This window comes from Scomber scombrus, chromosome 16, assembly GCF_963691925.1.
Source record: "Scomber scombrus chromosome 16, fScoSco1.1, whole genome shotgun sequence".
NCBI classification, from domain to species: Eukaryota; Metazoa; Chordata; class Actinopteri; order Scombriformes; family Scombridae; genus Scomber; species Scomber scombrus.
This window is the reverse complement of record NC_084985.1, coordinates 17457580-17471546: the sequence shown is the minus strand read 5'-3', so window position 1 is coordinate 17471546 and position 13967 is coordinate 17457580. Positions and strand designations below refer to the sequence as shown.

The window sequence follows — 13967 nt, the reverse complement described above, 5'->3', positions numbered from 1 at the left end:
AAATGAGTGAAATAGATGCTTATTTTAATGGGGGAACCTATTAAGCCTCCACCATGGCCATAGGGCCCCAGTCTGAGAGCCAGGGGAGCAGCCTACACTACACCAACTTCTACTTAAGCATTTATTGATCAGATATAATTAGAATTTAAATGTTTCACCTATTCAGGGCTTTGCCAGAGGCCAGGAGCGTTAATTGGGTCAGAGCAGCTTGTTAGTGGGCTGTTAGTGATGCTCAGACCTGCAGCCTTTCTCTGTCCTACATTTCTCTATCTCAGCTTACTGCAAGGGTTGTGGAAAATGAGATTTCAGCAAAATAAATCTTCTCAATGAATCATTAATCCCACTAAAGCAAGCCTGAGGTCCATTTTGTGCCATTTATCACCTGGTAAAACCTTTTGCTAACACTGTGTAATACTGCCTTGCAAGAGTGATTTGCCACATCAGTTTCATTCCATTAAAAAGTTCATGCACTTGTAGCATTGACTGTTGATTGACTCATGATTACATACCGTTTGTGTGTATGAGTGTGTATGGGTGTGGGAATGACCTATTGCGCCGCTCCAATGACTGAAGCACCTGCTCCCACACTCCCAGCTGTTTTTCCACAACACAGCCGGCTGATGTGCACTGAATAGCTCCATATGAGAAGCTAAATGGTGCATCGATCATTAAAAGTGAGCATGAATTCTCCACATATCCACAGGGGCTTGGCTGCATGACTAATGAGTGCTGACACACTCTTTCTTTCATATGCTAATTGAAATAACAGATTCTTTTGCCTCTTCCCCTCTCTTCTCGACAGGTGACAGTGCGTGTTGGTCTCCTAGTATGGCTTCTTGTGCTGAGTGTCTCAGACGTGGACCACAGTGTGCCTGGTGCTTCAAAGAGGTACTGTGTATAAAAGTGTGTGTTTAACAGAGGGAGAGAAGCTTAAACAATAAAGGGGAATGTGGCGAATATTCAAGAGCATTCCTCAGATGACACACACCAAAGCTTTGATGCCATCCACAGATGTGAATATAATGCAAATGTTTGCGCTTGGTGGCCTGACCTATGACCTATTTGTGTGACTGCATGTGTGTGAATGTTTCCATGCGTGCGTTCTCATGCAGCAGACGCAGAGACAGAGACACTTTCTATCCATGTGTTTAGTCTAGACACATCACTGCAGTTGTGTGCATCCGCCTGCATGTTTGTCAGTGTCTGCCATTACGTTTTTGGTGTCTGTCTGTCTCGTAAAGAGTCCTCCTGAAATTACTGAACAGAAGACAAAAGAATTACACCCACTCACACAAAACTGCACCGGTAGACCAGACTGTCAATATGTGTGTGTTTAAAGACTTCAGGTGGTTTCCCACCCTGTAAACTTTTACCTTATCTGACATCATTAAGTAGGGCTGGCTTCACTGGTGTGTGAAAGCATTAAAACTCTTTTAAACTCCTACATACACACAGACATGCGCACACACACACACACACACACACACACACACACACACACACACACACACAAACACACACACACACACACACACACACACACACACACACACACACACACACACACACACACACACACACACACACACACACACAAACTCAAAAGAGCCAAGCTGGGAAAAGTACTTAAAACTGAACAGGTACAACACACACGCACGTTCACACACAGCCGTTGATGTTCCGTGCCAGCTGAAGGAAAGAAAGTCCCAGGAAGTCTCTCTGAACCTTTCTGATATTCAGAGTTGTTAGAGGACAAATTATAGCCACAGAGGGGCAGCTATAAATAAACCAAATTCAGTTTAACTTAAGGGTTCATGCACCGGTCACATATTCAGTTTCAGCTTTTATTGTAGAGAGTTTGCTTTGCTTTCATGCAATTGCTGTTTTTGAAAGTAATTAAGGGTATTCATTCCCCATCTGCACAATCCTGCTGGTCATGTCGATTCTTCTATTTATAGTAAAATGACTCATGCCATCCTCTTCTGAATGAGCATGATGTAAATATTCACATTTAATGATCTAGTGTTATGTTTCTGTATTTGTGTTTCTCACAGACTAAACTACCAAAGGTCACTAATCTGTTGAAAAGCTGCAGGGCATGACACTGTTCTATTGTCAGGTTAGCTGGCTGTTAAGAGGTTAGCTACACAGTATATAAAGATTCATTCAATGAGGTGTTGATTAAATTATATCCTAAATAAGAAAAAGCCCATCGACCAATGTAGTCTTGCTTCTTTACTTCTTTATCCATCAAAATTCCTACTTAAGATTTAACTTTGACTCTTTCTTCAGTGATCTGATGAATACAAACACATTTTTCTTCCTGATATTTCAAACTAATTAGTAACTGTAGAATCACATAAAAAAACGTTAATGGTTCTCATGGCAGTGTAACAATGTAGGAAATCAATACAAACAACATCAAAATGTCAGAAATGAATAATGGAACCAAAGTGACTAATTTTGAAACCAGTTTCAATTTGCAATTGCTTTAAACCAAAGTGTTTTAAGCTAACAGGCTTATCACACTGAGTCCAAAGCTCACTGAGTAAAAGCAATGGGTAAATTAATACATACATTAAAAACTGTACTCTGTAAATCTTTTACTCCACCCTGCTGCAGACAGTGCTTCAAGTAGAAGTTAATCATTAGATGATTAGGAAACCCCAAAACACAGAAGAGATCTGACAGAACAAACTGTACATTTGTAATGATCATATATTTGGCAGCATCATAGCTTCTGTCTGTGAGGTCACATGGAAAAATCAACTTGACCCACTTGTTTGTGTCACTTGTTCTCATTCCTTACACATCCGATTATTGTGATAACATCTTGAAACACAGCTTAGTTGGATTATCTTTACAAATGTCTAGCAGGTTTGCTCTTTTGTCTTTTTTTCATTTTCTGTGTGCTGTTTTCTATATTTTGTATAATTTTGTTACCGTAGATTTAAAAACTAAAATCATTAAAATATATTAAAAGAAAACTACCTGATCTTGACCATGTGTGACCTCCAGGACTTTCTGGATGGGGCGGGCCCGAGCCACCGCTGTGACCTGCCGGTGAACCTGCTCAGAAGAGGCTGTGGACCAGAGTTCATGGAGCAGTCGGAGATTAAAGTGGTCAACACCACCACCAGCAGCACACAAGTGTCCCCACAGGACATCAGCATCACCCTCAGACCCGGTACAGGCGCCTCATACTTGTGTCTAAAGTAGGACTTGAAGTATAAAATGGTGGATCTCTGGTTTGCTTTAAGTTTCCTGAAGTCAGGTGTAGAGTTATCTGCTGTTATTTTATTATGTGTATGTGTGTGTGTGTGTGTGTGTGTGTGTGTGTGTTTGTGTGTGTGTGTGTGTGTGTGTGTGTGTGTGTGTGTGTGTGTGTGTGTTTGGCTCCAGGTTCAGAGGCCAGCTTCAGAGTGGATGTGAAGCAGCTGGAGCGTTATCCTGTGGATCTATATTACCTGGTGGATGTATCGGCATCTATGCAGGAAAACCTTGATCATGTAGGTGTTCATACGTGAGCTATGACCACCATTCAGTGAGTCAGTGTAGAAGCATTACACTCCCTTTTCTTAAGGAGATAGTGTAAGAATTTTTTACACAAATTCTCACACTGTTTTGATAATGGTCGGAAAAAAATAAGACCTAAGAACGCAGATAACAGTTTGGTATTAAATCATTTAGGCTGTACTGTGTTTACATTTGGGATGTGATAAACAAGCAAGAAACTTATTCATATTTGGCTTCTCCAACCTGTGTCCACCTTCTTCTGCTTGCTGCAGCTGAAGACGGTGGGCGTTGCTCTGTCTCTTCGTATGACGGAGCACTCCTCAGACCTTTGGCTGGGTTTTGGCTCATTTGTGGACAAACCTGTCTCCCCTTACATCAATGTCCATCCCTCTAAGATCAACAACCCCTGCAGGTAAGGCACATCATTTTAACAGCTAGATTATTGAACTAGCCTTCCAAAGCAATGTTCATCATCCTTATGTAACTCATTTTGTGAATTTTCTTGCAATCAATATCATGCATTTGTTTCACCATCGGAGTTGACCTCTTTTATATTCCTGAAATAACATGACTGATGTGTAATTTGACCGATTATTCGTTTACAGCCATGCTTGCTCTGGGTCTGTGGCTATACTTGGACACAGTAATGCTTTGAGCTAAACCAGTAACAACGCTGACATGATGATGTTTAGAAGATATAATGTTTATCATATTCACCATCTTAGTTCAGCCTGTTTGCATTTATTAATTAGCAGTAAATACAAAGTACAGCTAAACCTGATGGGAATCCCATTACAATATATTCTAGCTATAGCTTTGCATGTATTTGGTCATACTGTACAAAGAAAGGTTTTCACCTGATGTTGGCACTTGAAGAAAAGTCAGAGGATCACCAAAGTTATTACAATTCATCCTGAGGGAAGCATGACCAAATTTAATGTCAATCCTTCAAATGATTGTTTTCATTCAAAATCACAAATGTCAACCTTATGATAATGCTAGAGGAAAAATCAGAGGATCATCAAAGTCTTTAGGATACGTCTACTGGGGATCATGAACATATGTATAAAATATTGTGCCAATCCATTGAATAATTGGACAAATCTGGCGCCCCACAGACAGACAGTACAACAGCCACACAGCAAGCTGCTCCCATTAATTGTTCCCAATTGTAGTGTGACTCAAGCAAAGACTCATTGTTATGATAATGAGCTGTGCCGGGAGACCGAAACAACAAGCTTTCAAGATTTGTTCATTTCGGTTGTTGTTCTGGAGATCTGCATTCTTGAATGTTGCAATTAAAAATGTTTTTTTGGCACGTCCCTGCCTTTCACCAGTGATTTTGAAATCCGCTGTCGTCCAGCCCACGGCTTCCATCACGGCTTAAGTATGACAGGGAATATGAGTGAGTTCACACGTGTCATCAAACGCCAGAAGATCTCCGGTAACATGGACACACCTGAGGGAGGACTGGACGCTATGCTGCAAGCTGCTGTCTGCCAGGTGTGTGTATAAAGAGAGAACATTTTGAGATTGATTTTTAGTTGCTTTGTTTTCATAGCATACACGTTTTATAAGTAGGGGCTGTATTTGTAAGGGCTTCTCAATTATGTCCTCCTTGAATAGCTCTGAAATGTGTGAGAACCCTAATATGGTGATAAGTCTGCATAGTGGTGAAAGAAGCAATTATTCTGGGATAATGGTGGCACTCTGACTCAGCACTGGATAGCAACACTGGAATCCCACTAAGTAATGACAGCACTAATCGGGAATGACAGACACAGACACATAACAACCCACACATGCACACACACAGATTCACAATTGCTTATACTATGGCTGCAGGAGGGCTTTGAGTCAGACCATGCTGGGGGCCCTGAGTAAGTAGGCTGCAGGGAAACACCACAGTAGTCATGAGTCTAGAAATAGATTCCCGATTATGTCATGCCTATGTTATAAGATCACTGGATTTTCTTAAATACACACACATGTGCAGAAAGACCCACACAGAACCCTTTTTCTCACACTGCCTATGACGAGTCACAGACATAAAGAAGGGGTCTCTGTGACTGCTGCTTTTCCATGGGAACTAATATAGTTCAGATGAGGAAAATGTTTTGAATTTGGAGTATCTTACCACACATGCAAACATTTAAAATATAAATGATGCACATATTTTCCACAGCACTCTTCGTGTGTGTGTTGTGGCAAGTGATATGAAGTAATAGTAATGATGTAATTTGTAAAATATTCTGTGACTTTAGGCAATTGCTGTAGAAAATGGATGCTTCCATGTGTGGGGTACCAGACTGACGCATCAGCTATGAGGGGCATGAGGGACTTCATCTCATGAATTTATTGTTTGATAGTTTTATATTGGTTTTATTTATTTAAATGTATGTTCTTAGGCTGCTCTCAGGTTGTCTTTAAGGAAGTTCGCTTAGGTCATTTCAGCTTGCATGCTTTTATGATTCTTTTTGGTAGTAACTGAATTTGGCATAATTTAAAAATTGCATTTTTGTTTAATGCTGATCTTGTGACAGATTTTTTGGTTCTGCTATCACTCCCTATCTTGGCCAGAACCTTGTGAAAAAAAATGTTAAATAGTGTTTAAATAAATTAACAAAATAAGGTAAATGGCAGTTATGTCTGATAAGGTGTAGTTTGTTTTGTCCTGTAGATTTGTGATGGTTGTATGGTTCATATCAAAGCCAGTTTTTTCAAATTACAAGTAAACAATTTAACTATATTTGGATGACATTTTGAGTCCTCTCTGTCTCTCTGTCAGAGAGAGTTGGGTTGGAGGCCAGAATCCAAACGTCTGCTGCTCCTGATGACCGACCAGCCTTCCCACCTCGCCCTGGACAGCCGCCTGGCAGGAATCGTCACCCCAAATGACGGCCTGTGTCACCTGGAGAACAACGTCTACACGGCAAGCACCAGGATGGTGAGAGAGCAGATGCTGCAGGCTCACAGGAGCTACACTGAGGATTTATTACAGAGTGTGACATATTAACTGATTAAAACCCACATGGTCACATGCCTACATGGACTGTGTACACTATTGTTGTAGTCTTGTGAAAAGCGTGTTTCTCTGAAAAACTGTTAATTTAGTGTTTGTCTGTCTCAGGACCATCCCAGTGTGGGCCAGTTGTCCGATAAGCTGCTGGACAGCCATATCTACTCTATCTTTGCAGTGGAGAAGCAACAGTACCAGTGGTATGAGGTAATCTCTCCTACACAAGTGCATAAAACAACACATGCCTACGCTGTCATACATAGTTTTTGCAGGTAGGGAGAAATGTTCAACGTGGGATCAGCAAACGCTTGCCCTGTTCATGAGTTTTTAAGCAATGCTGTGAATCCCTGCTAGCTGCTGAGGAACAGCATCAGTGAGAGCTCCAGAGCCAAACTCAACTCTCACCTTTTATCTTTTATCAAATATGTTGCTATTGAAATGGTATTGATATGCCAGCTTTGTGACACTAGTGATTTTCTTTCTCCTCATCTACCTTTCCTTCTCTAGGAGTTAGTGCGTTTGCTGCCTGGCTCCTACCTGGGCAAGATAGGCTACTTCCAGGCCCCAAACCTCATAGAGCTGGTGGTAGACGCATACAAGGTACAGAACACTCACCTACTCCCTCAACTACAGAGAATGACTTCTCTCTCATTTTTAAATTTCCTGTCCCGTCCTCCCTCTGTGTATTATTCATCCTTTAGACCACAAACAAAGAGCAGAGATAGGTGAAAGGTTGGGCAGAAAAGTGCAGCAGCACAGCATGACCTGCATCCACAAGCCCACGCAGTCCCAGTTCAAAAGAGTTGATGCATTAGTCTGTTCATCTGCTGAGGGAACATGAAACTTTTATTTTGGCTTTGTTTACTTTAAAATATGCAAACTCAGTAATAGCACAATCTTGTTCGCAGACCAGGCATGGGAATACCTGATACTGAAGTTTCTGAAAGTAAATAATCTGCTTATAAGTATGGAGGAAATTTTGGTTTGGATGCTCGGAGTGCATACTAACGACAAAGATATTTGTAAAAAAAAAAAAAAAAAAAAACAATTGCATGAAATTAAGTTTGTTTTTGGTTACTGAAGCCCTAATGAAACAGAAAAACGTAGATGAGAACAAGAGGTTAAGGAGGGGTTAAGGCCTTCTGTGTGCATGTGAGTGTGTGTGTGTGAGTGACTAGGGGTTTGTTCAGTTGGCAGCAATCTAGGCTATAATCTTGCCTCAGGCACAGCGCTCCATTGTTTGCTACGAGAATCTGCCGAATCCACAGTTCCGGGTGCACAGATCCACATACACAGACACAGACACACACAGACACACACACACACACACACACACACACACACACACACACACACACACACACACACACACACACACACACACACACACACACACACACACACACACACACACACACAAGCAGCAGAGCCCAAACAGAAGCTGGCATTATAATAGCTATCAGATCCCCACGGAAACCATGTGTCTTAATCATGGATGAATACAAAGATGCTATTTTTGGCCCCACCTCCTTTTTCTCATAAGCCCCCTCGTATTTCAGAATGAAAGGACGACAATGAGTTCTTTCTGGGGACATGTGACAACTTTAATTAATCACAGTTCTCCCTTTCTGTCTCTCGTTCTCCCTCTTGCTTCATTACTTTCACTCTCCCAAATGATGGTCATTAAAATTTTAAATGGTCACTGTTCATTCTTCAGTCTTTTATCTTTTCCTACATTCCCCTCAAATGTAATACTTTAAAGGATTTCTCGATTTCAGGTAGTAAACTTAATGTTGCTTTTTCATTCCTTTTCACCCTCTCTGCGCCCAGAGGTTGTTGTCGGAGGTGGCGGTGTCAGTGTCAGTTGAGGACAAGGCAGCCAGCAGGTACTGGGTGTCTGTGTCTCCCGTCTGTCCTGACGGGTCCACTGCTAGGGACCAGAGCTGCTTGGGGGTGCAGCCCAACCAGACGGTAAACACACCTTCAGTACACAAAAACACTGGAGTACACACACACAACTAATATAGTGAAACAGCTAAATGTCAGTCATAAAGATCTTTGAATTAAGCTCCCAGAAATGTCATTTATTGGTTGTATTGGATTACTTTGACAAATTCAAACACACTGACAAACACATCACTGAGAGCTTTACGTGACAGAAAAGATTTGGTAAATAATCCAAATTAAGCGGATTAGGGGCTGTATTTAACAGGAAAAAATGTCCATGTGATTCCATGACCTTATCGTCCACAAATCCTTGCATGCAAATAAGACATTTGTTTTTTGAAATAGTCCATTGAACTTGTAGTGCTTTCATACCTGCTTCACAAAGCCGCTTAAGAGAAGGCACAAACACTCACTTGAAGATTTTAGTGCTGCTGAGAGTTTGCACTACACAGATTTTCTGACTTTGTTATAATGATTAAACAGAAGGCTAAGTGTCACAGAAATGTTCAGTTATAACAACCAAAGAGATATTTTGGTAGCCATGAAAACATTTCCTTTCTGTACACTCCCTGCCTATGAAACCTCTCTCCTCTTTAACCTTTCAGGCCTCTTAACTTTGTTGACCAAGATGCTTAATCACTGCTCTATAGTTACTCTATTGTGCAAAGAGAGTAAAGCTCAGCCTTTTAATCCATTGGTGGATTAAAGTGAATTACGGAAAGTACACACACAGTTACCAGAATCGTGATAAAAATCAACTGAAATGCCTGACTGTATGCATTCTCCTTTCCACATCAATGGAAAGGAGAATGATCCGAATTTGTTAAGAACTCAGTTCCTGGTTAAAAACAAGTCTTATCAGAGTTTGTTATAATTATGTAATGAGTGGAAGCACATTATAGGTTATATTTAATAGCATTTTGAACTGACTGCTGCTAAATTGCATGTTTTTTTAACCTCTCTCAACCTACTTGAAGATGTGTCACCCTTCCTCCTTTCTAACAGCTACCACAACTGAGCTTTTAACCGTATGGTGTTTTTTACCCACATTTTTATATACTGTATGTCAGGACTGAGTGATTTGCCTTTTATTACTGTTAAATACACGATATCTGCCTTCTCAAAAACCACTACAACATCACTTAGCAGCTGTTAACTTATTTGTCTTCTCGTTCAGGTTTCCTTCAATATCACCATCGGCCTGCGATCTTGTCCGGATGATGGTGAAGATGAAGACATAACAGTGACGGTTCGCCCTGTGGGTTACAACGAATCCACCATTATTAGGGTTCACGCTAAATGTCACTGCAGTTGTGGACCAACAGGACGCTGCCGTGATGGCAACCAGTCGCCATGCAGCGGGACTGAAGATGGCACTAACTGGGAGCAGAGGCCAGATCGGGGATTTCTTAAAGACTCAAGCAGAGATTCAAACTGGAATTGCAGAGCCGATGGGTCTGATGTGGACTGTAGTGGTCGGGGAGTGTGTGAATGTGGGAAGTGTGTGTGTGAGCAGAGCAGACTCGGGACAGTGTATGGGAAACACTGCGAGTTAGATGACTTTTCCTGCCCTTACGAAGGTGGACTGCTGTGCGGAGGTAAGAAGGAAAATAACATGGGCACACTGAAAACTGAAAAAAGCACTTTTCATCATATAAATTAAAGTCAGAGAGAATTAAAATGTGATTAAAATGGTAATAAAATGAGGGCTTTTCATGCACAAACTCACTTTTTCATCCTGTCTCTGCCTGTCCCTCACAGGACGGGGTATGTGTGTGTTAGGTGAGTGCGTGTGTGAGGACAGCTGGACAGGTGATAGCTGCAGTTGTCCCATCTCCACAGCAACCTGCCAGTCGCCTAACGGCCTGCTGTGCGGTGGGCAGGGCAGGTGTGTGTGTGGCAAATGTGTGTGTGATGACAGCCGATACTCTGGAAACTTCTGCGAGAGATGCCCTGCTTGCCAAACCACCTGCCAGTCATCGTGGTACTTTTCATTTTCTGTTTACTACCAAAAAGCATGATGGAAACTATTTTTACCTTTAATACTGACGCAATTATACAGTTATATGTAATTTGTTCCATCTAACTCTCTCACTCAGGAAGTGTGTAAAGTGCCACCTGTCTCATGGTCTCACGCAACAAGAGGCGGGCCACTGCAATGACACTTGTGCTTCATTGGTGGGCTACATGGATGATGTATCAGGTACATCTGGTTTGGCCAATAGAATTTTTCTCTGTGCACAATTTCACACCACTCCATGTGTGGTTTTGATGTTCAGAGAGAAGCTGATAATATATAAGAACTACGATGTGTTTTATGCATTTAATTGAAAGCTTGGGCTCCATTTGAGCTTCCTCTTTGTCAAAAAATGTACAGCTTGTTTTTAATATTTGATGAGAACATAAAAGTGCATGAATCAATCTTTTTGGCCAATTGGGGGCAGCAGATCAAGCCAAAAATGAGATCTGACAAAGTATCACTTCATTAAGTTGTTATGGTAAATATAGAAATTATCAAACAGTTTACCCATTTACACATCTAGCAGACACAGAGCAACTTAAGCATTCATTCACATTTGTGTCCATCTGATTTATGTAAGTCACGTTACATAATCTGACTCTTTAGCTGCTTAATGCCTCGCAATGTTCACCAGATATGTACAAACTATGTCTGTCTGGTGTTTAAAGTAAATAAAGTCAAAAACACAGCAACTCTCTAGTAATAATACTGTGATTGTTTCTTTGGTTTTCAGTAATCCTACAGGTTTTTCATCTGGGTTTAAAGTTCAACATGTTTGGACTGAACATCAGCATTCTCTTATTTTTAGGTCAAGTGGGGGAGATGTGGATTCAGTGTATGTACATCAGTAATGACAACTGTCGCTACCGGTTTCAAACGAGCTCAGAGACTGGACTGAACCAGCTTCACATTAGCACAAGACCAGGTATAATGACAATAAGCACACACACACACACACACACACACACACGCACACACACGCACACACACGCACACACACTTGCTTCATTCCAGGTCACTTCCGTTGCTACCATTGCTGGAGTACTGCACCCTGGTGTATTTGAGTCAGCAAACCTGCTGTCAGTGTTACAGCTGTATTTTACATTTCCCCTCAGTTCCCAGTTCCCCAATCCCTTCCTTGATTTTCACAGCCATGCACACACACACACACACACACACACACACACACAAATGTACATACACAACTGGAAACACACTAGTTCACACATGCCCTGGGATACACACACACGCATTATTGCACATCCAAGTGTTACAGTTCATCCCCGCCTTACCGATTTTGGAACAGCACTGCTCATTGTGCGTCCTCTGCCCCCCATCACCCCTCATCCCTTCACCCCCCACCCGTCCACCCAACGGGACACTCTCTTCCTGCTCACACCCACTCCTCCCGGGTGCAGCAGGAGCCAGGTCTCCATAGTAACCATGTTACAAAATGTCAGAGCACTCTTTGGGCTCTTTGTATTGAGCGATGAGCCCGTCATCCACACATGCTCCCCAGCAGATACACAGCTAACTAACTATTCAGTACAGCACCACTGGCACAGCTGCCCCTGAGTGAGCTGTGTGCGTGTACTCTTTACTGGTGGAAAGAATCTAAGTACATCTACTCAGTACTATACATAAGTACAATTTAAAGGTACTTGCACTTCTATTTTATGCAGCTTAATACTTCAGGGGCTAGGGGAAAGGTGGTGCTCACAAGTATAGAAGTATAAATGTGTGTTTGTTTGTCTTTTGTTTTGATGTGGTCACGAAGAATCTCTGCACCTGCATTTCTTTTTTTGACTGCATATTTTAGTGTGTATTTGTGTGTACATGTGTATATGCATTGGTGTTTGTTTAAATTCCACATGACTGCAGTGCTTACTTTCCTCAACTTTTTTCCCACCACAGGGAAAGGCAAAGAGTCCCCACAGTGAAATGTGTGTTTGTGTTTATGTGTGTGTCCACAGAGTGCACCAGCAACAGCCGGCTGGTAGGAACCTTCCTGAGCGTGTGCGCGCTGACAGTATTGTGTGGGCTGGTGGTGGTGGCTGTGTCCAGACTAGTGCTGCAGAAGAAAGGCTGGTCACCAGGGGACGCCACTGAGGATGGAGACTATCACTGCACTGTCAAGGTCTGCTCACAAAGGTTCACACAAAGCTGTATGTGGTCATAATCAGCACCGCAGGGCTTTAATTTAGCAGAGCTGAGGCGTCTTTGGAGCCCTCAGAGGCATTAAGGCATCCCGTAATTCTTTTATTTTTGTTCATGCACGCTGTCTGCTAAAACCAGGAGTGTGAAATTTGAGTCTGCCGTCAGTAGTACAGCTGTATTTTACATTTCCTCTCAACTCCCAGCTCACCATCTACAGCGTCCAGATTTGTGACCTTACAGTGATGTACAGCACCACTGAGAAGAAAAAAGGGATGGAGGTTTTAACAAGGGGTGGGGGATTTCTGGGGATATTTGTGCATAAATTGGTTTAGACTGCTAGTATCCATTAGATTCATCTCAATATCATATTACAGACTCTAAAAAGTCATGCATCTAGTTAGGTTCAAGTTAAATTCTCGAAAGGGGCACAATTCCTTGCTAGTTGTGCAGATGTAAAATGATACTCTCAGGAGAGCCTTACAAGTTCTGTAAAGCTGTGCATACTTCCACAATGATTACATAATGTGACAAATGGTTTCTCTCCACTTAAGTTAAATATTTATGAAATCCACTGAAAATGAGCTGCTAATATTAAAGTTGCACTCCACTGATTTTACATGTTAATGTAAAAGTCACAAGAGTTCTACACAGTCTGTAAAAACATTGAAAAGTGCTCTCTGGAGGAGCTTTTGTAAGTCTTACAAAATTACCCAAGTGGCAGTACTTGAGCTACATATTTTTAGCAGAAGATTGTATGGACATACTCTTAATTCTTTCCACTGCACAGTATTTATAGCCTTCACATGGCCAATGTCCGCCACCACTGCATCAATTTTGACCCTGTGATTGCCCCCATTATAGAAATGCAACTTTAAATCAAGCATCATGTTTTGGTTTAAATCTGTCTGTATATATCCATGGATAAACGCGTGTTCATGCATGTGGGTGTGACTGACTGCATATTTCTGTCACCCATCAGGACCTGTCATACATTCCTACAACCAATGAGAAGACAGTTACCTACAGGAGGGACCATCCACCTGAGCGGCCCGTGGAGATGCACATCCAAGTTTCCAAGATGCAGTCCTGGCACTGCTAGGTGGAGTCAAAGGTCAAGGTGAAGATCAGAAGGAAGTCAGTAGAGACATTCAGTAGAGAAGAGTTGGACAAATAGCTTCTCTCTTGCTCTCTCTCTTAACCTTCATATACCAGCTCTAAGTGAACACTCTGATGGTAGTAAACTAAACTATGAAACCTCTGTGGAATCACAAAATGAACTGAAATATTTTTCATAGACTGTGTGACTAA

The 13967-nt window shown here is 41.8% G+C and overlaps 1 protein-coding gene across 1 annotated transcript in view; it reads left to right on the top strand.

Annotated features, from left to right (window-relative positions):
- Window positions 1-13967, top strand: part of itgb8 (integrin, beta 8) — a 14396-nt gene extending 429 nt beyond the window's left edge. Inside the window, exons 2-16 of the mRNA XM_062436352.1 lie at window positions 803-888; window positions 3019-3187; window positions 3403-3509; window positions 3789-3928; window positions 4854-5019; window positions 6305-6463; window positions 6647-6742; window positions 7043-7135; window positions 8366-8506; window positions 9660-10080; window positions 10244-10466; window positions 10582-10685; window positions 11311-11427; window positions 12476-12639; window positions 13639-13967. Of these exons, the coding sequence (XP_062292336.1) occupies window positions 803-888; window positions 3019-3187; window positions 3403-3509; window positions 3789-3928; window positions 4854-5019; window positions 6305-6463; window positions 6647-6742; window positions 7043-7135; window positions 8366-8506; window positions 9660-10080; window positions 10244-10466; window positions 10582-10685; window positions 11311-11427; window positions 12476-12639; window positions 13639-13758 (2306 nt within the window). The 3' untranslated portion in view covers window positions 13759-13967. The remainder of the gene's footprint in view (window positions 1-802; window positions 889-3018; window positions 3188-3402; window positions 3510-3788; window positions 3929-4853; window positions 5020-6304; window positions 6464-6646; window positions 6743-7042; window positions 7136-8365; window positions 8507-9659; window positions 10081-10243; window positions 10467-10581; window positions 10686-11310; window positions 11428-12475; window positions 12640-13638) is intronic.